The sequence below is a fragment of the Oreochromis aureus genome, linkage group 3 (assembly GCF_013358895.1).
Source record: "Oreochromis aureus strain Israel breed Guangdong linkage group 3, ZZ_aureus, whole genome shotgun sequence".
Lineage (NCBI taxonomy): Eukaryota > Metazoa > Chordata > Actinopteri > Cichliformes > Cichlidae > Oreochromis > Oreochromis aureus.
Window position 1 is genome coordinate 103,907,076 of NC_052944.1, and position 27,434 is coordinate 103,934,509.

General features: G+C 41.2%; 2 protein-coding genes across 7 annotated transcripts in view; one reads left to right on the forward strand and one right to left on the reverse strand.

The window, feature by feature from the left end:
* The first annotated feature begins 5,875 nt into the window (after positions 1 to 5,875).
* Positions 5,876 to 27,434, forward strand: part of LOC116324875 — an 87,077-nt gene continuing 65,518 nt past the window's right edge. For 2 of the 4 annotated variants that reach the window (XM_039609004.1, XM_039609003.1), the window contains exons 1-7: positions 5,876 to 6,012; positions 7,592 to 7,948; positions 11,159 to 11,275; positions 11,719 to 12,060; positions 12,780 to 13,118; positions 16,132 to 16,473; positions 16,548 to 16,883. In XM_039609004.1, the coding sequence (XP_039464938.1) occupies positions 5,976 to 6,012; positions 7,592 to 7,948; positions 11,159 to 11,275; positions 11,719 to 12,060; positions 12,780 to 13,118; positions 16,132 to 16,473; positions 16,548 to 16,883 (1,870 nt within the window). In that variant the 5' untranslated portion in view covers positions 5,876 to 5,975. Of the gene's footprint in view, positions 6,013 to 7,591; positions 7,949 to 11,158; positions 11,276 to 11,718; positions 12,061 to 12,779; positions 13,119 to 16,131; positions 16,474 to 16,547; positions 16,884 to 17,254; positions 17,340 to 17,690; positions 17,761 to 17,874; positions 18,112 to 27,434 lie in introns of those variants that run through there. The other 2 variants (XM_031745642.2, XM_039609002.1) reach the window with 2 other exon arrangements.
* The window catches only part of LOC116324874, a 33,013-nt gene continuing 28,375 nt past the window's right edge, over positions 22,797 to 27,434 (reverse strand). For all 3 annotated transcript variants that reach the window (XM_039609090.1, XM_039609091.1, XM_039609089.1), the window contains one exon: positions 22,797 to 23,944. In XM_039609090.1, the coding sequence (XP_039465024.1) occupies positions 23,847 to 23,944 (98 nt within the window). In that variant the 3' untranslated portion in view covers positions 22,797 to 23,846. The remainder of the gene's footprint in view (positions 23,945 to 27,434) is intronic.

Below are 27,434 nucleotides of genomic sequence, written 5' to 3' on the forward strand. Positions count from 1 at the left end.
TGCTCAGTCCAGCATGAAGGTGGAATGAAGAAAGTATGTTCTTCATTGTTTCCTACATGCTCTTTTTTGCGTTATTGTGAAATACAACTATATACCATTCAGAAAATGAACTATTTGGGGTTTGCATTTTGCAGGTTTTTATTTGTGTGCGTTCAAATACACTTTACAACATGGCTGGATTTTTTTCTCATGTATTTTAACAAGCCAACACTCAGGCACTTTTTAAAAATATTTGAGTGTGAAACAAACCCTGAAAAAGTGTAGATGGGCCATTTATCAAAAAAAGCACATCTTGAAAAGTTTTAGATATATGAAGCAAAAATATCCCAGCACTTATTCTATGTGTCAAAACTTTGGACCATAAAACTTAAAAAAACAATGCTGTGGTCGCCAAGTCTGACAAAAAACCACAGACCGAGCAGGTGTATCATTACCTCAACATCCTCGTTTGGTGTGGCATTTGTTCTGCATGCTATTTACCTCAAGACCTTCTGTGAGGCAACAGTGTTAACCACTGCACCACCATGCTGCCATTTACCACCATTTATGCAATCCATATGAGTCCTGCTTTACTTAGTGACCTCTGTCCTCCTGTTGCAGGTGTGTGTGTGCTGCTGCTGTCTGCACCGACTGTTTCTGCAGGTGAGTTGATGGAAGTGAAAACAATCAGTGAGACTCCAACAAGAACACAAATACATTTACTCTGTGTGTGTGTGTGTGTGTGTGTGTCCTCCAGTGTCTTTGTCAGTCAGTCCAAACCTTCGGCAGTTCTTCAGTGGATCTTCTTCAGTGTCTCTGAGTTGTGTTGATGATGGACAGACAGCTGATGGATGGACAGTGAAGAGGACCAGAGGAGGACTCACTGAGGACTGTGGAGCAGCTGCAGGCTTTGGGAGGCTTCTTGGTTCCTCCTGTGTTCTGGATCGCTCCATCTCCTCTGATGGAAGTTACTTCTGTGAGAACCCATCTGGACAGCAGAGTGATAAATTGTCCATCAGTGTTTCAGGTAGAGACAGGGAGATGTTCCAGCGGTGTCTCTGTGCAGATGTTTCCAGAGGTTGGATGTAACATTACTGTTTTTCCAAAGACATTGTGTCATGCTCTGTTTGTGTTTCTGTTGGTTAGATAAAGGTGTGATCCTGGAGATTCCTGCACTTCCTGTGAGGACAGGAAGTAACATGACTTTGTGTTGCAGACGGAGGAATGGTGGCACAGTCAGAGCATATTTCTTCATTAATGGAAGTCATGTTGGGTCTGAATCTAAATCAGAGCTCATCATCACAAACGTCCAGCAGTCTGATGAAGGTCTCTACTCATGTTCTACTGACACATTTGGAGAATCTCATCAGAGCATTCTGTGGGTCAGAGGTCAGAACACTGACATCACTTCTGTTTTAATGACAAGCACTCACCTGCTGACCTGATAATGAACTGACTGAACCATCTTCATCCTCACCACAGCCTGCACCTCTCCTGTAAACTCTCCCGATACTTCTGCATGTCCGTGTACTGGGACAGCATCTCCTACTCTTTCCTCCTCCTCCTCCATCGTTGCCATGATAGCCGGTCTGGTTTCTGTGATTCTTCTGGTTCTAGTTCTGCTTGGAGCTCTGCTCCTCTATAGGAAATTAAAAGGTATAAAGTCTTTTAGATTTGACAGTTTGCAGTCAAATCAGTGTGGATCATATAAGAGAGTCTAGAGTGCAGCAGTGTCACATTCCTAAACCGTCCTCTGAAAGGCAGTGGGAAACCATTTTAACAGTGCTTCAGATGCTTTTTCATAATGATGATGATAATAATAATAATAATAATAATAATAATAATAATAATAATAATGATAAAAATGATGTGACAGCTGTTTCTCCTCTACCATCACGATGAGTGCCCAGGCCTATAAAAGGGTTCACTCTGTTAAGTTGTTAGAGTTTAAACCAGTGCAGGACCAGAGTACTGTTTAGTTTACTTGCTCTTGTACTTTAAGAAGTAAGTGATTAATTAATTAATCTTTAGCTGAGTGTTAATGTCCAATCTGGGCTCTACAATATATTTTGCATTAGAGTTTAAACAAGTAAGACCTGTGTGGTTTCATCTGCTTCTGACACACTTTATAATGTGAAAGTTTATGAGCTCTCATCTCTGTCAACAGGAAGCAGCCCATGTGTAAACTTCATATCCTGTGGTCTACATACCTTATATGTACCTGTGGCTGTAACAGGATATGGTGTTTATGCTGCTACTCTTTGTGTTTGATGCTTGGTCAGCTCAGCTGTGAAAGCATTAAATTAAACATAATCTCATCCTACTAACATATTTTCCAGGCACGTGTTACTGACTGACCTCCCAATAATAATAATATTAATGATAATAATAATAATAATAATAATAATAATGATAATAATAATAATAATCATTGTCATCATCATCATCATCATCATCATAATTAACAGGATGAAACCTTGAGCAGAACCTGGAGCCCAGATCTACTGTTTAACTGCAGTATAACTAAGGAAGGATTTGAAGTGCTCTAATAGAGTGATATGGTACTATAAGGTCATTAAGATAAGAAGGGCTTCAAACAAACAGTTTATTCACTAGAATATGTTTTTGTTTCCTGCTTCATTTATCAGGAAGGAGTGACTCCTCTCCTCTTTCAGATGTCACCTATGTTGATGTCTCCTTCACACAGAGAGCCAGCTGGACAGGTGTGTGTCACCAAAACAACCCACACACACCATCCTTTATAGTTTCAGTCACACACAATTTCTCACAGTGTGTGTGTGTGTGTGTGTGTGTGTGTGTGTGTGTGTGTGTGTGTGTGTGTGTGTGTGTGTGTGTCCAGACAAACATCCTGCTGATCCATTGAATGCCCACTTGGATGTAAGGTCTTACCCTTCAGGTAAACATGAGCAAAAACTGATGATGATGGTGGTGATTCAGTGTTCACCTTCACAACTACCTGATATTATTCCCTCATATTTCTGTCCCCAGGGTGTGCTCAGGTCAGTTATAGTCAGGTGGTCTTTAAAAAAAAGAAGAAGTCTGATGGGTTGACAGGTAACCTTGACAACAACTCCTGAAATCAAACGTCATCAGCAAATTCAAAATAATCACCTCAACCTGACATTACATGTTCTGTTTGAGCTTGTAGGGGGAGCTAGAGACAGCTTCTGTGCTCACTAACATTAAACACAAAATGTTAGTTCTGCTGGATCAGTTCAGTTTATTTTATTTTAGCTGTGAACTTTAACCACCTGAGCTTACAGGTGTAGGGGCAAGTGGAAATGTGGTCCCAAATCTTAAATTGCACAAAGTCAGTGCAAATCCAAAAAAGGAAGCTGGAAGAGAGGGCAACCCAAAAGTTGGATGAGGAGAGGAAGATCAGAGATGCACAGCTCCCTCCGCCAATCAGGATCTCGCCTGGACAACAACATATGACAACTCCATCACCCCCAACCGGGTGGACCTGAGTCTGGTTATGCCTGGGAGTTTTTCCTTCCCAGTGTCACCAAAGCACTTGCTGATAGCGGATCATAAGATTCTCTGTATGTATTATTGTAGGTTCTACCTTACCTCGAGGTGACTGTTGTTGTGATTTGGTGCTGTATAAATAAAATTGAATTGAACAGGAGAGGATCAGGGTTCCTGAGCGCACAGGAACACTCAGGTGATCTGTGTGTCATGTGTGTTTTACAGCACCGGCCCCCAGGCCACGGACCCGTGGTCCGTGAGACGTTTGGTACCAGGCCACGAGAGTTGAGCTTCGGGTATGAAATTTATGGTTTTCAGGGCCTTTATTGTTACATTTTTAAATGTTTTTATCATTAACTCAGTTTCCCTGGGTCCGTGTGTTATGAATAAATCCTCTTTTTTTTGTTACTGGTACTGGTTTTATTTTGTTGTATTTATCCACAACACCTAAAGGCCGGTCCGTGAAAATATTGTTGGACATATACGAAAAAGGGCACCACTGTTTTACAGCACAGAACAACAGTTATGAGGTGTTTCACACAGAATGACCAAAGCCACTCTGTAAATGAATGAATGCATGAATTAATCATTTTAAACATTAAAATGTTTGCAGTGATTTCCACTGATTTAGACTTGTGAACTGGCCAGGTCGTATCATCCCACTCACCTAAGGTGAGGATGCAGAGAGAGAGAAGACATTGTGGGCTGGGGAAACATGATGGAATAAAACACAAGCAGGGAAACAAGGCACCAGAACTCACACAACTATATAAACACAGACACAAAGAGGGAGACAGAGGGCAACAACACGGGGAAATCTAATAAACAAATCTAAACAGACTAACCTAGGTTATGTAGAATTAGCTCCACGCTGACAAACAGCTACCAAACAGCCATCATAATTCGTCATACAATGAGAACAGGACAAATCAAGAATTGACAATGACTAATTAATATTGTGCTGAACACACGCTCTTTTCTACTCTGGAATATTCTCATCAATTTTCTTGATATTTATTTATAATCACCTCTGTTAATCCTTGATATTTATAATTGAGTGATCTATATATATTAGTGCTATTTCTTAAATGTGTAAAATCTATAATATAATGTATTGTTTGGAGTTTAGTCTGTTACTGTTACTATTTTTACCATTTCTTCTTGGAGCAACTGTAACCCACATAATTTCCTTAGGGATTAATAAAGTATTCTGATTCTGATTGTTTCAGGATGACCTGCCATTATCCAATGACACATCTGCTTACCTGTATCTTTTGCTCGTTTCTCCTCTTCTTTTCTCTTTTTTCTAAACTGAGCACCTGATGGCTTTGAACTTTTCTTGTCCATCTTCCATTGGTTTTTAATTTTGCACTCCAGTATGAACACAAATCCCCCAACCCGAGGATCACCACAACATATCCTAACAGACCTACACCTTAGTTCACAGATTCGCTTTGTCTAGGGTTTATTTCTGGGATTTCACACAACCCAGGATTCAAATCATGAATACATAATGGGCTTGGATTTACATCATTATGAAGGAAATGTGCTCTATTTGGAAGCAGCCGGCCCCCCTCCCCTTTCGACCGGTTGTGTGTGAGACTCTAAATAATCAAACTGTAAATTATAAATTTTAAATTGTTATTGATCCCTTTACCCCGAGTCCTAAAGTGTATATTTATTTTCTTACTCTTCTTATATTTATTGTTCGTTTACTTGCACTGCTGTAACTGGAGCCTCGTCGTCTCGTCTCTCTATATACTGGACTGTATATAGCGGAGATGACAATAAAGTTTATTTTGACTTCAGCAGCGAGCAGGCGCACCGAGGGCTCTCGCGCTCACTTTTCGCGTACAGAATTTCGAAAAAACATCGGTGCAAATTATAAGTCTGTATCATGATGTCTGGTGTTTTCGTGTTTGTTTTTATTTTGTTTTATTTTGCCAGTTGGTTATTAGATGCTGCTCCAGCCAGCCAGAGATTCCCCCGCCGCCCCGCCCTCTCCTCCCTGTGCCGCAAGCAGCAGGCGCACTTCGCAAACGGAGGGCGCCCTTACTCCCAGCAAATGGGCGATAGAAAAGCGCTCGGTGCCTATGCCATTCCCAATATGCGCTGGCTGATGTCGGGGCAGCATGAGTACGATGCTCGTGATGGCGCCCCCCACCACGATTCCGCCCCGGGCAACCGCCCGTTTCGCCCATATCAAAAACCGCTACTGACAGAGCTTTACAAACTACAAACACTTTACATTACAAACTACGACACAGAACGATTAAAAAAAGAACGATAGTGAGAATAAAAATAGAGCTTTTACTGAGCTCCTGCTGTCACTGCAGCACTTTTCCCTCTGATGGAAGAAGGAAGTCTCTGAATACGTCTCTATGAGCTTTTACTTTGAAGGTTGAAACCGAAAGTAAAACTTTCTTGTTACAGCTGGAAAGTTAGAGCCGTGTGATGTTTTGGGTGTCGGGTGGAGCAGAGTTGTTTATAGTCTCTGTCACAGGAGGATGAAGAGCCTCGTGTCCTTCCTGCTGCTCGTGCACGGTAAGAACTTTGAACCCATCTATAGTTGGGCTGCCGTCAGCCACAGGGGGATGTTTTCAGTTTTACCGTTCCCTGCTGCAAGTCAGTGAATAACAGAGTGCTGGGTGAGCCACACTCAGTCACAGCTTAGTCTGTTACTCTCCAGGTTTATCTGCTTTCAATCCATCCAGTTTTCATCCAAAGTCGCGCCCACGGCAAACACACGAAGTAGTTTTGTATTTTACAAATGAAGTTTTTTCTCCGACTGAATGCAGAGTTTATTTTAACTCTTATATGTTAACCCAGCTTTTTTTTTTACTTTTAAGAGCATGATTAGGATGTTTCACAACCTTTTCACAGTAAAGCAAGCGGTTGGCTGATCTCGGGTGACCTGTAGGAACTTTTATTAATGTCTTTCAAACAGAAGCAGCACAAATGGTTGACATTTGTGCTGCTTCTGCTTCTTCTCAGTTTTACGTCATTAATACACCATAATTACTGAGCTTTGACCAGGAATGCTCCCACACAATCTGCAGTGATCAAACGTTTGCATTTCACTGATTTTACTGTCAAAATAGGGGAGTGCTGCTGGTGTGCTAGGAAGAAGTTTCCGTGTGTGTTTTTTTAGCTGGATTGAAAAGGATTTTTACCCTGTGGCAGGAATGTTCAGGCTTAAAATGACTCTATATCATTTATGACAGATTATAGACCAACAAGTCATTTACAGCAATTTGAATAATAATAATAATAATTTTTTTGCCAATTAGCAGAAAATGTGTGTGTGAGGATTTGACTTACAGCAGACAGAGAAGCGCATATGCTGAATGAGCTGCTTTTAAGGAACTGCTACTAAAAAAACAGGAAATAAAAATGACTTGTGTCATGTGTGAGGACTTTACATCGAGTCTGAGGTCAGGTTAATCAGGGAAGGTGTGCAGTGACGTGAGATAATGAGCTTGTTTCAAATGTAAAAAGTGGAGTTTTGAAAACATAGAGGGTAAAAATATGAGCTCCCTGAGAAATGCTCAAAGTACAGAAACCTGAAAACGAAACATCTGGAATTCAGAGAAGCGCTGGAGTTTGAAAATGGAAAATTTCTCTAAAGTAGGACAGGTCCATGTGTCCTCTTTAACGTCAGCCTGTGAGCTGAGGATAGCAGCGGTTCGGGTATGATGGAGGGTTCTAGCTGCTCAGCAGTCCTGGCTCTGCTTCGTCCTGTTGTTGAGCTCATGATGCTCCAGATGTTGTCAGCTGGTGAAAGGTCCGGACTGCAGGCGGGGCGATTCAGCTGCCGGACTCTTCTCTTATGAAGCTGTGTTGCTGGAATAGATGAAGTCTGCGGTTTAGCATCCTTTGCTCAAACATGAAGGCCTTCCAAGAAAAACATGTCTGCATGGAGCAGATGTTCCTTTGGCTCCTGATCATACCTTTTAGCACTGATGGAGGCTCCTGATGGGCTTCAATATGTTTTCAAAGGTTTCTAGTGTTACACACTGTGGTCATTACTGGTACTAATTTAAAACCTGTTGTTAGAACTCATCCCGACATGTTACCCACCCTGTGGACAGACTGAATGACGACACTCTGGTTCTCTTATCAGTTTCCCAGAATGCCTCAGGGGTGGAAGTGTATGAGGTGTATGAAGGGGAGGAGTCTGTCCTGCTGCCCTGTCAGGTACCTGTTAATGTTTCCAGTAGCTCCACAGCAGTGGTCTGGGACCGTGATGAGTTCAAGATCCCAACAGTCCACATGCGTGTGCAGAGCAGAGATGATATTCTGAATGATCAGAACCATCGTTACACCAACCGAACATCGATGAAAGCCGACGCCCTGCAGACTGGAGACCTCAGCCTCACCCTGAGGAACCCTACAGTCTCTGATGGTGGAACCTACACCTGCATCGTCCGCAAATATGGAGAAGATCAGAGCAAGACACATGTGCAACTGAAGGTCAAAGGTCAGTGTGTGAAATCGTCAGTACTGTCGTTATGATGTGTGTACCGTAATGTGTGACTGGAGTCTGAGATGTTGTAACTCTGAGCTCACACATCACCACTGGCTGATAACTAGGGCTGCCACAAACGATTATTTTGATAGTCGACTAGTCACCGATCATTTTTGTGATTAGTCGACTAATCAGATCATGCATCCATTGGACGTAAAACGTACAGCTTATTGCACCAGCATGCGTCTGCTCTTATATAACTATCATTAGCTTACAGCTTTAAGTGTTTAAGGTATGTGCTAACTAAAAATAAAGACAAGATGATAGTTTATTAAATTTAAATGAAATTTGCAGATTGTTTCGTTGGAGTTTAATAAACTCAGCCGTCTGCTCCTTGCTATCTAAAATATAACAGGACACCGGAGTATATTCTCGAGCATCTCACACTTCTGATAATCAGTTGTCTGCTTGAGGTTTATTCAGCTCTGTAAAAACTATAACTTTAATCTCAGCCAAACCGATTTACTCAGGAACAAATACAATACTGAAAAAAGCCAAACAATAACATTTTAAGTTATCTAAGTGACTTATATATCATGTTTAACCAGAGTAGCGAGAGACGGCGGTGGGTTTGAAAACGATTTGCTGGGAGTCTGGTGTTCTCACGGGCTCTAGTGAGCCTTGCCCCCGGCTAGCTATCGAGCTAGTGGGTAACAGACGTCTCCGAAAACGTCGGAGCGCTTTTTGAAAATATGTGGTGTCTTGATAAACTGAGCAGATATTTGAGGTTTACACAGCTACATTCTAGCCTGAAAATATGTTAAACGTTTATTTTGTGACCCAGAAAGAATAATAAGAGTAATATTAAAACTAACTAGCTGCCGCCATTGTTGGAAACTGAGGAGGGTCGCACTATGAATTCTGGGACACAGCTTCTTCTTCTTCGGGGTTTAACGGCAGCTGGCATCCTTGTACATGCAGTGCTGCCATCTTCTGTTTCAGTCCGTTATTACACTCTTAAATCCTACTACTTATTACTGCGTCTTTTGTGATCTTACAAAGCTTCAAACGACACGTCGACTATTAAATTTGTCGTCGACGATTTTGATAGTCGACGTATTCTCGACTAGTCGACTAATCGTGGCAGCCCTACTGATAACACACATTCCAAAACACTGACTAAAGGTTCGTGGAATTATACAGGTTCCATGGCCATTAAGTACACTCATGGGACACTTCATTAGGTACACCTGTAAGCTGTTCATTGATTTAAATATCTAATCAGCCAGTCACATGACACCAACTTACTGCACCTAGGCATGTAGACATGCTGAAAACAACCTGCGGAAGTTCAAACTAACCAACAGAATGGATTCAATTCAATTCAGTTAAATTCAGTTTTATTTATATTCTGCCCCTGTGTTGTTGCTTTATTGGGTTTCTTTGGCTGGGGCATTTCTCAGTTTTCCCACCAGTGGGCAGTATTACCCCTTGAGTTTTGTAGCTTCTTCTTTGGTTGTTTGGTGTGCGCTACACTGCCCCCTTTGGTGATGTGTTGTAAGCAGCAGAAAAAGTTCACACAGGCAGTGGGAGAAAACGCATGGAGCAGAAAACAAGCTGCACAACTTTAAGCCCAGTTTACATCGTTGGGGAGTTTGTTGAACCATAATCTGTAAGTAAGCACTGTCTAGCTTTATTTTCTGTAAGATTTGTTACTTTCATGTTACTTAAAAGGGTATTTGAACGTGTAAAGAAAGATGTATATGGTGAATGCAAAGCATAAGAAAAGCTATGTTGCTAACTTCTGTTTTTGGTTGCTAATATGTCGATACTGATGCTTACATATTATTTTACTGTATGTTCACAGTCTTACAAATTAAAAGAGGAAAAAACGGTCTTCAGTGAAAGACAAAAGGCAAAGCGATGTGTCCTGTCGTTCCTGGAACCATCTCCTCTTATGTTAAGCTCGCTGCATAGGGTGAATAGCCATACATTCACCTGAGGGCAGCAGAATTTATATAGCACCAAATCACAAGAACAGTCGCCCCAAGGCGCTTTATATTGTACGGAAGGACAATGATGGAGAAGGAACAATGACTTTAGTGACTCTAAATGTGGCAATAAGTGCTGGTTTGAATACTTCACAAACTGGTGATTTTCAGGGATTTTCCCTCCAATCATCTGTGAGTTTACAGACAAGGTCTGAAACACAGAAACACAGCAGCAGGCTAAGGCCACACCTTGGCCACACCTATCTGCTAAGACCAGAGCACAGACTCACTGGACAACAGAGGGGTAGCACATGTTTCCTGGCTTCTGCTGCAACATTCAGAGGTAGAGTCAGAGTTTGGTGAAAACATCATGAAAGCATGGATCCATGCTAACTTAAAGGCTTAGACAGCTGGTGGCGTGATGGTGTAGGGGAGATTTTCCTGAGACACTTTTGGCCACTTAAATACCAACTGGGCATTGTTTAAACCCCACAGCCATGAGTACTATTGCTGACCGTGTCCATCGCATAATGACCTCAGTGTATGCTTCCTGCAGGGTAACAAAGCTGAGATCATCTCAGACATGACAATGAGTTTACTGCACTCTGACGGCCTCCACAGTAACACATCTCAGTTCAACAGAGCGTCCTTGGTATGTGCTGGAACAGAAAAGTCACATGATAAATGTGCAGCGTGTGAGTGATGATGTCACATCTGAGCCATTAACAAGCAAAGGAACAGGATACCAGCAAGGTGTACCTAATAAAGTGTCCAGTGAGGCTCTGTGACAGTGACTCTGTAATGGTGTAAAATCTAAACTGAGAGATGTCCAAGTGTCTCCAGCAGGGGGCGCAATTCAACTTCAACACATATACACTCATTGCCACTTTATTAGGCACACCTGTTCAGCTGTTCTTTAATGCAACTATCTAATCAACCAATCACATGGCAGTAGCTCAGTGCATGCTGTAACCAATAAAATGTCTGCTTAGTAAGAACCTATCATCTTTTCACTTATAGGTTGCTGACATCTTGCTAGTTTAGCAGTTACTGCACATCTCTGAGCTGTAGATTGTACGGTCCACTTTTGTTACATTAAATAAAAATTGCATCTAAAATGATTTTATTTTGTGAATGAGCTCATTGATCAGGACGCAAAGTAGTGAACGAGTGAGGAAATCTGCTCTGAATTCAACATGTTTCATGTTCAGGTTTCTTCTGTTCACCATAGAGCGTCCTCCGACCTGGCCCTGGGTCCTCTCTGGCATCCTGGCTATCTTGGCTGTCCTGGCTCTCAGCAGTGGGATCGTCATGTGTTATAGATATACAAGGATGAAATGCCCAGCAGGTATGATGATCTTGTGTCTGTGTGTGCTGTTGTTTGGTTTGTTGTTGTAAACCAGAACTGGACAGGAAGTAATGAGTGAATGATTTTCCTCTTTTTCTTCCTTTGTGGGCACTCATTTCCCTGCAGAGGAAGGGGAACCCTGACATCCAAATGTGTGTTATCTGTCAGGAGAAGCTAGCTAATGTGAACATGGCTAAATGGTTCATTGTTAGTAGCTCTACATTGATCTGAGCTTTGTGCAGTTGTGGCTTGATGCTAATTTGCAACACTTGAGATTTGTGGCCCTAAAGACCTCCAGTGGATACAGTTGTTCTTATTTTTCTGTCCTCCATGACTTCAGCACTGAAACAATCGAACACTTTCTCTTTAAACTCCTGGTAGAATGATGTGTGGGTTGTTGGTGTTGTGTGCACACGTCATGTTCTGCTGTGTTGTCCTCACAGACAGCCAGGTATTGATGGTGGAGATTTCAGAGGGAGAGAAAACGTCTGTCCTGCTGCCCTTTAAAACCACAGAGGATCTTCCCCAGGACGCCACAGTGGAGTGGAGACTCACTGAACCCAAACACATGAAGGTCCACGTGTATGACAGTGGAAAAAATCAGCCGGACAAACAGGACGAGGTGTACCAAGGCCGCACAGAGATGAAGGAAGAGCCACTGAGAGATAAAGACCTCAGTCTGAAACTAAAGGAGCCCCGCGTTACTGACACCGGAGTCTACACCTGCACCGTCAGCAGCAAGGATGGAAACCTTCTTCAGAAAGTGGTGTCTCTCACTGTCAGAGGTGAGTGTAACAGCTTTGATTGTTGTCTGGATCCTCCATATATCTGAACAAGATCAAACTGCTGCTGACACATTTTCATTTGAATGAATAAATGCAGACATTTTGATTAAACTTGCGAACTGAGAGAGCTGTGTGAATCCGATTAAGGCCTGCACAGACCTCTGAATGAAAAAAAAACATGGGATAACATCTGCCATTTAATTCCCTGTATAAGCTCATTAACTCATTAATTTCCACACTGTTTCTTTCTTCTACAGAACTTAATGGCAACATATTCATAACAATAATTTTTGTCAATAGATTTACCACTGTCAATATAACAACACAAAAATAAGGGTCCATCACACCACATGTGACACACACAGAACCAGAGTCCAAACAAAAGTTTGATCCATGCTGTGCAGCAGAGACTGTGATTCCTGCTGACTCACTGCTTTGTTAAAAACACAAATTCCCCAGCATCATGCTGAACAGTAGACACTGTAAGTTTCTGCAGGTGTGACAGAATAAATCCAGAAGATTAAAGAAAGCAGCAGATATCAAAACAAAGCAGCTGTTTGTGCAGCCTCACACATCAACACACAAGCAGTCGAGCTCAAAGTCAGAGAAACACTGAAAACAGGAGTGAAGAGCTGCTGGTTACACAGCAGAGGACATGATGGAGGATCAACCTCACTGATGTCTGTCTGTGTTCATGTTCTGCTGTGTTCTCCTCTCAGAGAGCCAGATGGAGACGGTGGAGGTGACAGAATGGAACAAGTCTGTCCTGCTGCCATTTAAAACCAAAGACGACCTTCCACAGGATGCCACAGTGGAGTGGAGACGCTCAGACTCCAAACACAGGAAAGTTCACAAGTTTCAGAGCAGCCAGCACCTTTCAGGTGAACAGGACGAGATTTACAGAGGTCGCACAGAGATGAACAAAGAGGCACTGAGAATCGGAGACCTCAGTCTGACCCTGAAAGAACTTGGCATCACTGACAGTGGAGTCTACACCTGTACTGTCTCCACGCATGGAAAAGTCCTGAAACAAAAAGTGGTGGTGCTCAGTGTCAGAGGTCAGTAAGCACATCACAGAGGCTGTGGTATGTTGTCATTTCCTGTTGTCAACACTCTGGACTCCATTGACTGTATGAAAAACATGAAAAAAGGAAATCTACACTACTGGCCAAAAGTTTTAGAACACCCCACTTTTTCCAGTTATTTATCGGAATACAAGTCGTTCAGTTCCAGTGAATAGCTTGAAATGGTACCAAGGTAAGATGTGAACTGCCAGAGAAATCTTCACTTTCTAGTTTGTACAACACTTTCATTTCAAAGTGCAATGAAACATTTCATGACATAATTTTCAATAAAAAACTGGGGTGTTCTAAAACTTTTGACAGGTAGTACATCTGACCAAGCATAACCATCTTAAACTTAACATATAGGTAAATAAGCAGTTAGCAGTGGCATTGCTTCATTACTTTGTGTGTTAGATATTTAGTAGTAGTTCTGCCTCGATTAGAGTTAACATGTTCATAGTAAATCCCAAAAAGTTGATTCTGTTCATGTGGATGTCACATTTTCAGTGGGAGAAACGTTTCATCGTGTGTGCTCAGCCTGTGTGAGGTTTATGTGTGTATAGATGTGTGTATTACTTTGTGTGCCTCCGACTGAGTGTGAAAGAAACTCATCCCAACACCTTCCTACCAAGTCCAAGGTGTTCTGGTTGTGGTGTTTAGAGCTGCCTACCAGTGGGTTCAGGATCGAAGCCAAAAACTTTGATCTTTCACCATCTTACAATGCTGAGATTGCAGGCGTTCCCCAACTCTCTGTGAATGGTACTCATGGCCGTTGATCCTTGGTCATGAAAAATTGCATATTAGTGATCATGAAACCTAACCTAAACCTAACCTCCAGGGCAACTGTTCATTCAGTAGGCTTGTTTAAAAAAAACATTTTTCAACTGTATTTTCTGTTCCTGTTTTATCATATGTTATTCATTACAAAGAAAAGCTTATGAAGATTTATAACCTCCTTTGGGGCCTGGAATGAACAATTGATAGGAACAAAGGAAACAAAGGTGGAGGAAGATAAGACTTCAGTTTCAGTAGTGAGTAAAAACTGGGTGGTTTATTTTGATCAACGGGTTAGAAAAGCAAGGGCTGAAATTTCTCTGAGTTTCTCTGTAAGCACTCATTTAAATCCTGCTGTTAAAGGTATTTTACTGTTTATTTGAATTTTTCTAAATATCTGGTAGGGCAAACTCACCTGCAGCTAAAGTATCATTGAGAGAGTGAAGAGCTGGTCCAGTTTCAGTGACCTAGAAGAAAACCACATTGTTCTTCCTCTACCCAAAGTACGACTAACAGATGGACTCTCCCTTCCAGCACCCTGGCACAGACTTTCCCAGGGAGGGTGAGGAGTGTGATCCCCCTATAGCTGGAACACACCCTCAAGTCCCCCTTCTTAACCTCATAAGACCCAAACTCTTCCACGGCATGCATTTTTAATTTCTCTTAGATATTTGGGCTGATTGGGACACGATAAATGTGAAAACAACGAATTACCAAATTACTTTTTACCTGATTTTTGTTTCTAAGAAAATGAGAGCCACATATGAGGATATTTGTTTAAAATTTCAATAGAACAGTAACAGTATATTGTCCTCGTAAGTGGATATCAGGGGTATGTAGAGCAAGATTTAGTATTTTGGTCTAAATGACGCAAAATGTGATGTCCACATATGTGGACGCCAGGTCCTAGGAGGTTAACCATCTTAAAGCCAACCAGACTCTGCTTCTTGGAGTGGAGTCCTGCTGACTCCAACTGCACACAAGGCCCATGACAGAATCCCAACAAGACAGTTTTTTTTTCCATGGCTTCTCTGAACTCCTCCCACATCCTAGTTTTTCCTTCAGCTACCACCCAAGCCACGTTCTGCTTAGCGTGCTGGTACTCATCAGCTGCCTCCTAAGTCCCACAGGGAAACAGAGCCCGATAGGACTCTTTCTTCTGCCTGATGTCTCAGTCAGAATGCTGTAGGTGATGGGAGTTGAAGATCTTACAGACCAAGACTTCTGCCAGGCATTCCCAGAGAAACCTTACTATTTATTTAGGTGCGCCAGGTCTCCAATGCATACAGCGTCCAAGACATTCGGCTTCAGATTGATCATCAATCACATGCATACACGTGCTTACACGTGCACACACATACACACATAGTGCCTTGTCTTTTGTAACCATAGGGGGGTTTTACAATGGGAGGTGCTTGTGTGTACTGTAACTGTTTTCAATAAAAGGCGACAAGCGGAGGCCAGAGTCGAGGTCGTCTGTGGTTGGATTCAGAGTGCTTTCCTGAGACACCAAGCGGGCCTCCCTTGCTAGCAAGTAAAAGATGTTTGTCTTGTTTGTCGTTAACGAGAATAAGTTTCTAAACCAGCGGGGCCTGTGGAAGCGCAGACCCAACATCTGTATTGTCTGTTTGTCTATTCTGGCAAGTCCATTGAAAGTAAAGCAAAAAGATGGAGTACTTTTCCTTGTATATGTATACACATAAAAGGCCAACAAATGTGCCTGTGTGAACATTCACATTAAATAAATACTGTACGTGGAACTGCTTATATCCCTCATATACGCTCCTACAGGCTCTGGGGGTTTCCGATGATGCACTAAACAAATTTTTTTTCATGCCCATATTTCACTCCCTGTATGTTCATACGCCACTAGTTCATGTCCTGAACTTTGTCTTCTCTCTGCTGCAGTTTGTGATTTGTCCTGTTTGTTATGTGTGGTCTCTCTGATCTTCTTCCTCTACCCCCTCACCACCCAATAGATGGCTACACCTCCTTGATCCTGTTTTTATTGGAGGTCTCTTCTTTTAAAAGATCATTTTGCTTCACATGTGTTGTTCAAATGAGATTACCTGATCAGTGTGGTTCTTTCTTTGGTATTTTAGAGTTATTTTCATTATAAAGCACTCAGATATACTTTTGTTGGGATCTGACACTACATAAATCAAACTGATATGAATTAACTGCAGCACACAACTTCTGCCTGTCTATACAACTTGTCTTCTACTTTCTTCAGTCTACGAGCTTCAGACAGTGGAGGTGACACCAGGGGTGAAGCGTGTTCTGCTTCCCTTCAAAACCACAGCTGACCTGCTTGAGGACGTCAGAGTGGAGTGGAGTCGTTCAGACCTCGAAGATGTGAAGGTCCTTGTATATGAGAACAGCCAAAAAAAGCATGAAGAGCAACACCAGGACTATCAAGACCGCCCTGAGATGAATGAAGAGCTACTGAGAACCGGAGACCTCAGTCTGACCCTTTATTACCCTCGACTTACTGACAGTGGAGTCTACACCTGCACCGTCTACAAAAAAGATGGAGCCATCCTGAAACAGAAAGTAGTGATACTCAGTATCAGAGGTCAGTAAACTCATCTGAGGTCAGTAAATGTATAACTTGTGTCTGTATTTACAGCTCATGTTGTATTTCATCAGGCTACAAGGTGGAAATAGTCGAAGTAACAAAAGGGAAAAAATCTGTGCTGCTGCCCTTTAAAACCACTCTTGATCTACCCGATGATGTCACAGTCGAGTGGAGGCGTGCTGATTCCAAAGTCACAGTCCACACCTATCAGCACGGCCAAAACCAGCTAGAAGAACAGGGACAGGATTACAGAGGTCGCACAGAGATGAATGAAGAGCCTCTGAGGACTGGAGACCTCAGTCTGACCCTGAAAGACCCCCAAAACACCCACAGTGGTTTCTACATGTGCACAGTCTCCCAGGGTGAAGACATCCTGAGACAGAAAGGAGTGACGCTTACTGTCAGAGGTCAGTAAATGTAGCTTCCTCCACCTACTGCTCTAGTGGAGGAACTGCTGTGAAAACACCAAGTGTCCATTTTTGTTGAGTGTCAGATGCCAAATAGATTCACTTAATACACTCATTCTGAAACTGACACTAAAATAAAACAATATTTAAATGTTAACTATTAGTGTGATTTTATGGTTCTGCTTTGTCTTGAAATGAGGAATAGTTTCCCATAGTTTTCTTTGATATCACTGAGTAATGGTTGCAGTCCTGATTCCGATGTTTCAAATATTCTTGATAAATCACACCTGAGGTTAAAGACACATTAAGAGTCACATGATGTGTTTAAGTTAACTGAGACTCTGAATCACAGTTGTTTGTTTCCTCTGCAGGAAAACATGGTGCAAGCTTTACAGAGCAGTTTCAAGGCTTCAGAAATAAGAGAAAACCCATGACTGATGGACCTTCTTCCTCTATGTAAAGTCCTCTTCCTCTTCTTGTTGTTGTCTGTTGTAAAGTTGGTGTGAAATGTAAAGACTAGAGCTGATCCATTTATAATTAATCTTTAACTCAGCGCACATCCTGCAGGTTTAAATCCAATATTTGCTAAAACCTGAACTCACATCAGAACCTGAATACTGAAAGCATCATTCATCCTTCTTTCAATCTCCTTTATTGATCAAGTTTGTTTTATTTATATTATATATCTAAGTGTAATCATGTGACTCATTATTTGGTTCTTGGTGTCAAACTGGAAATAGCAATGTTACATATGTTGATCTTTTGCTTGCTTCTTCCTGACTGACTGTTCTGTCTTCTCTGGACCAGGATTCATGAATCTGTTCCACTCACTACTAAAGAAACGACTTCATGTTAAATGGAGGAGAACAGCCGGCAGGTAAGTCATTGTGCACAGCCGTCCTTCTCACAAATGTTTGATTCAAATTACATGCAGATCTGTGTTTGATCCAGTGTGCATCTCTGACTGACTGTTCTCTCACCTTTGGAAAAGGACGATCTTCCGGATTACCACAGGCTTTATATTAGGGCCACTTAGTTTTCCCTGTATACTCTTCTTTGGTTCCACTTTTCGAAAACATAATCTGGGATGAACACCTGCTCATTCTCTGCAGCTGGATCCTTCACTTCCTGTCTGACAGACGCCAAGTGGTCAGACTGGGCAGCATCACCTCATCCCCCATCACACTGAACACTGGTGCTCCACAGGGGTGTGTACTGAGCCCTCTCCTGTACTCACTCTGCACCTACGACTGCACGGCCACTAGCAACTCCAACATCATTGTGAAGTATGTGGACAACACTACAGTGGTGGGTCTTATCACCAAAGGTGATGAGACGGCCTACAGGGAGGAGGTCAGCGCCCTGACCCACTGTTGCCGAGACAACCATCTTACCCTCAACGTAGCAACGACAAAGGAGTTGATAGTGGACTTCTGGAGGTGCAGAGAAGCACACACCCCATCACCATCAACGGCGCCGCTGTGGAGAGAGTGAGCAGCTTCTGTTTCCTGGGTGTACACCTGGCAGAGGATCTCACATGGTCAGTACACACAAACAAAACAGTGAAGAAGGTGCAGCAGTGCCTCTTCTTTCTCAGGAGACCGAAAAGATTCGGCATGAGCCCCCGCATCCTCAGGAACTTCTACCGCTGTGCCACTGAGAGCATCCTCACTGGATGCATCACCACCTGGTACGACAACAGCAACGCTTACAACCGCAAAGATCTCCAGAGAGTGGTGCGGTGTGCTGAAAGAATAATTGGAGGTGAGCCTACCTCCCTCCGGGACATTTATAGGTCGACATTCCTGTAAATGTCGATTTCGACACTATGCACTCCATACTGTACATAAATGCCATTTGTTTTGCACATTTCCAACTGCTGACCTCTGTATATTTTATTTTTATTTAATTTTATATATATGTATACACACACACACACGTAGATATAAATATTTAGAATACATATTCAGTAATGCACATACACTCTTATATTTGTACATATATTTATTGTTATAATCCTCAGATTTACCCATTCTTATATTTTGCTTTGTTCTTATGTTTTTGTATTTTGCACACCTCTGTTGCTTGTGAAGATTGCACACAAGAATTTCACTCTCATGTGCTATACTAGTGTACCAGTAATGTGATGTGACAATAAAAGTGATTTGATTTGATTAGAAGTTCAAAGACGGTCTGTCTTTCAAGCTTTGAGAGTTCCTAGTGCATAAATTTGACACGTTTTCTTTTGATTTTCTTCATTGATTGGCTGGGTTAGCTGCTACAACTACTCAGGTTCATGCGCATGTGGACGCTCGCCGAGGGTCCGGGCTGATGCAAAAATGTTTCTGTACCCCCTCTGCTGAGTTCTCCTGACATAATTTACTTTCTCTAGTAAAATTAGGTCTTAGACTTCATTAATGATAAAGTTAAAGCTCTGATAGATTGTTGCAGTAGCAAGCCAAGCTCATTAAGCAGACCAACTTGTGCTATTACCAACCTAGCCTGTTGTCTTAGTGACCATGAAAGCAACCCTGGCTAAGATACTGATCCTGAGATATTGTTTTGGTCTCAAGTGATCTCGATGACCGACCCTTCATGTCCCTTTTGGAGCTAAAAAGAGGTCAGGCTAGCTTTCCAGCTTGTTAAAACAAATGAACATGTGTAGACCTTCAGTGTGCTCACACACATGTTCCAGTGTCAGGTGACTTCATTGATCAAGTCTGCACCTGGAGGAAAAGTGTCTCCTGTTTTTTACACTATGACTTGTAAGAGCCATATTTTTACATTTTTATATCTGTTGTTGTCTGTGATATAAATATACAAAGCAGTTCACGATGCAGTTTAAAGTAAACTGTGTAAGAGTGACTTTGTTGTCTGGCCTCTGACAGGGTTCGTACGGGTGCTTGAAATCCTTGAAAATGCTTGAATTTTAATGTTGTCTTTTCAAGGTTGGGAAAGTGCTTGAATTTCAGATGTGGTGCTTGAAAGTGCTTGAAAATTTAACTGTATTTCATTCACCACAAATAACTATCTGATTAAATAGTTTTCTTATCAGATAGAGAAATAAAAATGAGTCGCAAAATGTAAAAGCAAAATGTCCCCGCCTGGGCTGCCTTGCGTCTGTTTCAATATGTGACCCCGCCCCTCCCTCGGACAGTCGGGGATGAGTGCGCTAACATACCTGTAGGCTGCTGTTTTAATGAGTGTTTGATGGAAAACAATGGCGGAGTTTGCGCTCTCCTGTCGCATGATAGGTGAGTGCTAGTAAATAATTTTCCAGTACGTGTACGTTACGCATGCAATTTTTTAAAATTATGATTATTATTTTGCTAGCTATCAAACTCGCTGGAGAAATGATTGAAATGCACTGAGTGTGATGCAGTATGGCAGCGCTATTACGGAATATGCTGTGAACTTAGCTAACATTACTTAGCAGTGATATGAGTTAATTTACTGAAGTGAAAGCTTTAAACATTAGCCCGATACATAACTAGCTAACTTAAGGCTTTCTGATTAACCCTCTGGGGTCGACGGACCCAGAGTCTCCATTTCAACTTGGGTCGAACGTGCAGACTTCAAGCTATATACCAGTGTTTAAACTGTGTTGATAGGCCACGTAAAACCGGTGTTTTTTGTTTTTAATAAAACAGTGGCGTTTACTCCGGGAAGAAACGGTAAAAACTGCGTTTTTTTTATGGAGAGCGCTAGCAAAGACGCTTTGCTTGTGAGTGAAAAAAGAAAAAGAAAAAACACTCCTTCCCTATTGGTGGAAAAATGTACCATGTTGACCAATCAAAAAATGATATGGCAACATGTGCAATTTGGTCGTTTGGGAAGAGGGGGAAGTTTTAGGAGTGACCGGCGAAAGAGAGAGAGAGCGAGTGAGCGAAAGACAGAGTTTTGATACGTGAGAGATTTGTGACGTTTGCCGTGTTTGGAGTCTCAAGTTAGTGTGTTGTCTTGTGTAGTTAGTGTGTAGTTTTTGTTTTGTGTGTCAGTTCTACTAGTGAGCGTCACAGTTGCTGCAAAAAAAAAAAGCCACCAAAGGCAGATTGCAGTGTAAACGCTGAGTGACACACCTGCCGTCAAACCTGCAGGTTTATCCCTGTGCTGTTCTCATCTGTGTTATAGTGGACACAAACTATTTTTTGGAGTTGCATAAATAATTTGTGTGCCTTCTTATTTGACGCAGAGCACCTGCTTGTTCTGTAAATAGTTTTAAATGGTTATATAAAAAACGTCTGAGCCTTGGCTGCATTTTTTTTTTAGGTAAATAGTACCATATAACTTTGTTGTTTGCAAAACTTGTGCATATTTTTAAAAAAATGTACAATTTGCATTTCAAGTTATGAAAATGATTCCTTAAACATGCTTGTGGTTTTTACAGTCAAAAATATCACTTTTTACTCGTATTTTAAATTATGTCTGAATTTAGATAAATTGTGCTGAAATAAAGGTTAAAGGTAAAGGTGAAATATAGAGGCCAAATCAAAAGTAGTCAAAAACGACCAATTATACCCTGGACACCAGAGGGTTAAAGGCTAAAAGCAAAGTTGTCACCAAGTACTGTTTATGTTTGTGTGTATTGCTGCAGCTTTTTTAAGTATTAACTTGATGCCTTTGGGTGAAACAATGGTAATATGAGGGACTGATCCATATGGTCACAAAGAATAGCCTCTTGTTTCTGTGCTACCAAAGTTCCCCGGCTTTCATTCAAAATGTGTTTATCGTCAGCACCGACACATTAAACTCCTTAAACATTATAAATGTCTTCAAGCTCACACTGAGGCCACTCAGACAGTACACACATTTATGTGTATTTGTATATGAATATTTCATATTTTAAGGCTGCCTGTTTATTTAAGGGAGATGAACAAAATATTTTGGAATTGTACATAATAATATCACGGGTGATAAATTAGATTTTAAGTAGATGCTTGTGCATTCTTAAAGTCTTATATGTTGAATTGAACTATGTGATCTGTTCAAAGCCTCTCAGTCAGTGCTGTTCTCCATGCCTGTCTGACATGATGTTATTAGCACAAACACTTTAAAGGTGATCATTTAGGACTTCAGCAATAATACAGACAGCAATGTAGTTAGCAATAAAACAGTTTTATTGGGAATTAACTTAAAAAAACTAACAAACAAACAAACATCTATTTTTTGTCACACAGGAAAGAAGCATCAATATCTGATGAGAAGACTTATTTCTGTTTTGTTTTTTTGTTGTTGTTTTTTTTCAACAGGAGAAGAATATCTAACAAGTTGATTTGTTCACATTTTCACATCTTAATATTTAAGTGAAATGTGCATTTTGAGTTTATACACTATGTATATAAGGCGGCCGTTTCCTTTTGCAGTAGTTTTATGTGGGGTATTTTTCTATGTCTTAACAAAAGGGGAGCAAAGGTGTCTTTTCACATGGTCTTACTGAGGTGATGCGAATTGAAACAGGCATTCTTTTTTTTGGCGGGGGGGGCGTGCTGGAAAAGCTTAAAAACGGATCTTGAAAGTGCTTAAAAAGTGCTTGAATTTGACCCTGAAAAAGGCGTACGAACCCTGCTCTGAAGATGGTCCAGTTTATACAATACAGATACGTCAGATTAGCTCTTTTAGTATTTAATGTTTTAATTTATTTTCATTAATTTATTTAATTAAAAAGGAGATACTTTAGAGAAATCCCCCCCTGTCAAAAGTTGTCTATCCATCCAGTCCATATGCTCTGGCACAGGCCCCGCCCACTGATCACCCTGCAGTGCATGAACCTGACTTTTACTTTCATCTTTCTGCACATTCACAGTTCCAGCTCATGTTTGTACTGCAGATTATCAGGCATGACCATTAATGCTGAAGCAAAGAAGAAGTGACACTGACCGATAGTGAAACTGAGACACTGCCCAGAGAAGTAGATAAGAGGAAACGAGCTTTATTTACTGATCTCAGTTCAGGATTCTGGTCAGATGAGACACACAAAAACACAAAAATAAAAACAAAGTGTTAAAAATGACCACCACAGATTAGGTGACTTTTTTTTTTTTACAAAGCAGTTCGTAAATAGTACTCTGTGTTTATTCATTTAAATGTATGTTTGTAAACTGAAAATATTGTGTATGAATGAAATATAAAACAAGTAAAACATACACATGGTTTATCTGTGCAACCCCCTCATCCGGGTTTCTGAACACTGGAAACATAGCCTGTACTGTGCCATGATGACCCGTAAACCAGCCAACCTCTACCAACTGGTGCTTTCTACTGTCAGGTGACTTTTTGTCTGTATTATATGTACTTAGTTTGATTTCTTTTTTTACAAACTACTCTGAACTTTGAAGTAGACTTTTACCTAAAGTTTTGCTGTCGCTGTTAATGTTTTTATAAGAAATAGGTGGTGGGTTGCAAACCTGTCATAAAACACAGTTACCAAAGAATCACCTGCACCAGCAAACTACCTTACAGACAGGAAGCTGACTCTAACAGTTTATTGCTTCATCATTTTATTTCAGTGATGTTCAGAACATTATTTTTTATATACGTGCATTACTTATGTGTCAGTTGTCTCATAAACAGTTTTGTATTCATATAAACATGACTGATTAATGTGTACCTCAGTAAAGTTCGGGTCATTTACATATTTATTTAATTAATTTATAATATATATATTTTTTGTCTTTTGTGTTGGGTCAGTGTGGGAAATATATCTTTAGTTATAGTTTTTAATGATAAACATAAAGTATATAAAACAAGTTATTAAAAGTATCAGTGAGGCTCTGATGAAACACCTTCAGTGGGCTTTCAGGAAGTGAAAGAGGGGAAACCAGAATTACATTTTCCTTCTGAGAAATGAGAAGCTGAAGCTTCCTGTGTGATGCTCGCTCTCTCTGCTTGTGTGTGATACATTTTCATCAGAGTTCAAGAAGAGTGACGTTTCAGGTCCCTGCTGCACTGAAATATTGATTCGGATCACTCAGAGAAGTCATGCTCAGTGGTGATGTCAAAAGCAACATGGTCATTCTGCCCAACCTGGTGGGTCATTTCCATGGAAACGACATTTCTGTCTCCTGTGAACAGAGTGAACACATCAGTGCCTGAAACACGTCCGACATACCCAGAGTGTCTTTAGGTTACTTGGATTCACTTCACCCCAACAATGGTAATTAGCACTCACATAAAGATGGTTATTAATATAGCTGGTTATCAACTTAGGTGTGAGTGTGAGGAAAGTGAGGAAAGTTTTACTTCCTTTGTCTCATTACACTTGATTGTCTTGTTGTTTCGTGACAAGATAATAAACAGACCCAGATGCAGACACAGAAACTAAAACACAGCCTCTTAATGCCAAAGACCATAAACAACAAAAACAAGACACACAAGTGTAGGGATGGGTATCGAAAACCGGTTCTTGTTGAGAACCGGTTCCCACTGTTTCAATTCCTTGGAATCGTTTCCCATTTTTGCAAACGATTCCCTTATGCCGGGCTCACACTGTGCGATTTTTGGCCCATTTTGAGCCGATTTTTGAGTCGTGCGACCGTTTTGGCGATCGGCCCGAGTTTGTCCTTCATCGTGCGTCGTGCATCGTGTAGTGTACGTGGGGTAACGAGAAGCGATTAACACTTCACGACCAGCTCCCGATCATCAATCGCTTGGTCGGGAGGATTTCAAACAGGTTTGAAATCCTCGCGACCGTCGTGAGGGTGTCACCTCAGCTTCTCACACTGCGCACGCGCAAACACAAATGTCAGCGAAAAAGACGGCGCAGCACGGCGGTGCAGCGTGTGATCTGGACACAAGCGATGGAGGCACAACTTGTAGAACTTTGGAAAGCTCACCCGAGCCTTTTCGATGTGGCCATACAAAATTATCACGACCACAACAACCGTGAAAATAGTTGGATTTACATTGCTGCTCAATCACAGCTGCCTGATCAATGTTTTTCATAAAGTTGATGGTGGTGGTGTGTGTGTCTGTGTGAGTGAAAGAGAGGGAGAGCGAGCGACAGAATTTCTGTTATAACCTTCATTTTATGAACGCACAGTTTGAGCACTCAGGTCGCATCACAGCATCGGGCCGTATAGTGTGAGACCCTGCATCGTGACCTATGAACTTCTAACCCCTGCGAGTCAATCGTACAGTTTGAGCAGGAGCTGAATCGCGCGACTGAAAAAATCGCACAGTGTGAGCCCGGCATTATCGATTCCAGTCGCCCCGAATGACGTCACCACGTTGCGGAGCGTCGGAGTGTACCTGGCAGGAAACACGGCGCCTAAGCGGCTCAAACGCTTAAAAGTTTGGTTATACTTTACCAGAACGGATGACAACAGGGCAACTTGCAATACTTGCAAAGTAGATATTTCATTTAAGGGAGGAAACACTACGAATATGCAAAAGCATTTGCTCACAAAACACGCGATGAACTTAAATGAATGTCGTGTTTTTAATTCCGCTCCGGACTCGTGAATCTCAACCCAGCAGCAGCGGTAACGTTTGCACGTCATCTCCCGTTAATGCGGCAGGTAAATAATCAACTAACAGTGCATATTATGTTAGCGCGATCTGCCTTATTACAAAACCTGCCATTACTGTGCATTTAGGTGACCATGATGAGAGAGACAGACAGAGTCTGGCTGGCGCTCGCTGGCAGTTGTCGCTGCAGTCCACCGGTAGCGTCTCTTTTCAGGCCCGAATGTCACCGAGCAGTGACTAAGTTTGTGGTAAAAACCTTGCAGCCATTTGCCACAGCAGATGGTAAGTGAATGTGTTTAATTGTAGGCAGGGACATTACTGAATATTCTTGTGTAATTGCTACAGAATAATTTATGTTATACTTTGTTATTGCTACAGAAGAATATTTATTTTATTGTTTTACATTTACAGTTTTCCCCGGGGACCCTGTGACACCCCATTGAAGAGCTGTAGGCTGGATCTCTTAAGATCTCACTGTTGGGTTTATAAGGCCATGTTACTCCTAAATTTCTATCTTGTTCAAAGAGAAGATATAAAACAAAATTCTAAGCTAATCGACCTTAGTGTTCTCCTTTTTAAAAATAAGAATTGATAAGAGAATCGATAAAGAATTGAATCGTTAAACAGAATCGAAAATGGAATCGGAATCGTTAAAATCTTATCAATACCCATCCCTACACAAGTGACGGGTAAACAGGAGGAGAGTATCTTAACAGACGATCAAACAAAAGACAACTGAAAACTGGTGTCATACATACACATAGGCTGTGTTCCAATTCAGGGTCTGCATCCTTCAAGGCCGCGTTTGAAGGCCAATTACATCACTGCGACACGACGAAGGCTGTCCCAATTTGAAGGCTGCTCCAAATGCATCCTTCATTTCAATTTAAAGGATGGGACAGGTGTATCCTTCGTGGCCCAACACATCCCAGAATTCATAGCACGGCGGTGGATGTGGAAAATTTTTCCAAAAAAAACGACCGAAGAGTAAACTTTTAAAAGTAAATACTGAATATGATGTCACTTATTTATGTGCAAATGTTTAATAATGAAGAACATTAAAACATTACTGTTGGCCACATGTCGGAAAAGTTATGTGACATTAGTGATGTTCGTACTTTCAGCGTTAACTTGGTTTCAAAGCCTTTACTTTAAAATATACGCCGTTCAATAGTCGGCCTTAATCTTACAGAGAATGTGATGATTTTTTAAATTTTTTTTAATTGTTTATATGCTTTATATATTCTGAGGTAAGTTGATCTATAGTGTTACATCATATTCTATAAGGATGTTATGTGTTTGTATACTTTCTGCCCAGTTTGACCCATTTAGCAGAAGTCAGCCTGTTTAAGGCTCTGATATCTATTCTGTATGACTTAAAGCAGTTATGACATGGTCTGATTTTCTCACCCAATAAAGGAATATTTCATATATCAGTCTGATCTTCATTCTATCAGAAACAGTTATCACAGCTCGTACATTTTCTTTTTACACATGTATGTAAGCATTGAGCCAAATTTAGTAATGCCAACATACTGAAAGAACAATGTTTGTCTCTTATATATAATACATCTATATACACACTGTCAAAGATACTTGTCTTTGAGTGAAGATTTAAGGTGATAGGAAATATAAATAAATGCAACTTGAATCTTTACTGAAGCTCAGTATTTGACACAGAGTTCAAGCTCACTGCTGTAATAAATCATAATAATCTAACAATAAATATAATATTGGCCATATTATATTTACATTACCAAAGTGAGTTGATACCTCATGAACAACATTAGCTAATTATTATTTACTAACTAATCTTAAAATGACTGTTCAGTACAGACATGAAGGCCAACAATCATGTTTTACAGTCCCGTGGTCTCAGCCTCAGATACTTATTAAATCACACAAAACTCATATAAAAACAAACAAACGGACAAAAAACTTTTTTTCTCCTTCATTTCTGTAGACCGATGCTATATAAAACGTTTCCACCGGTTAGCATCATGGTTGCTAGGCAACCTGAGCAGCGCAAAGGAGGCTATACCGTCCCATTTCACTGCCTCGCACTTCCGGACTTCCCGGTCTTCG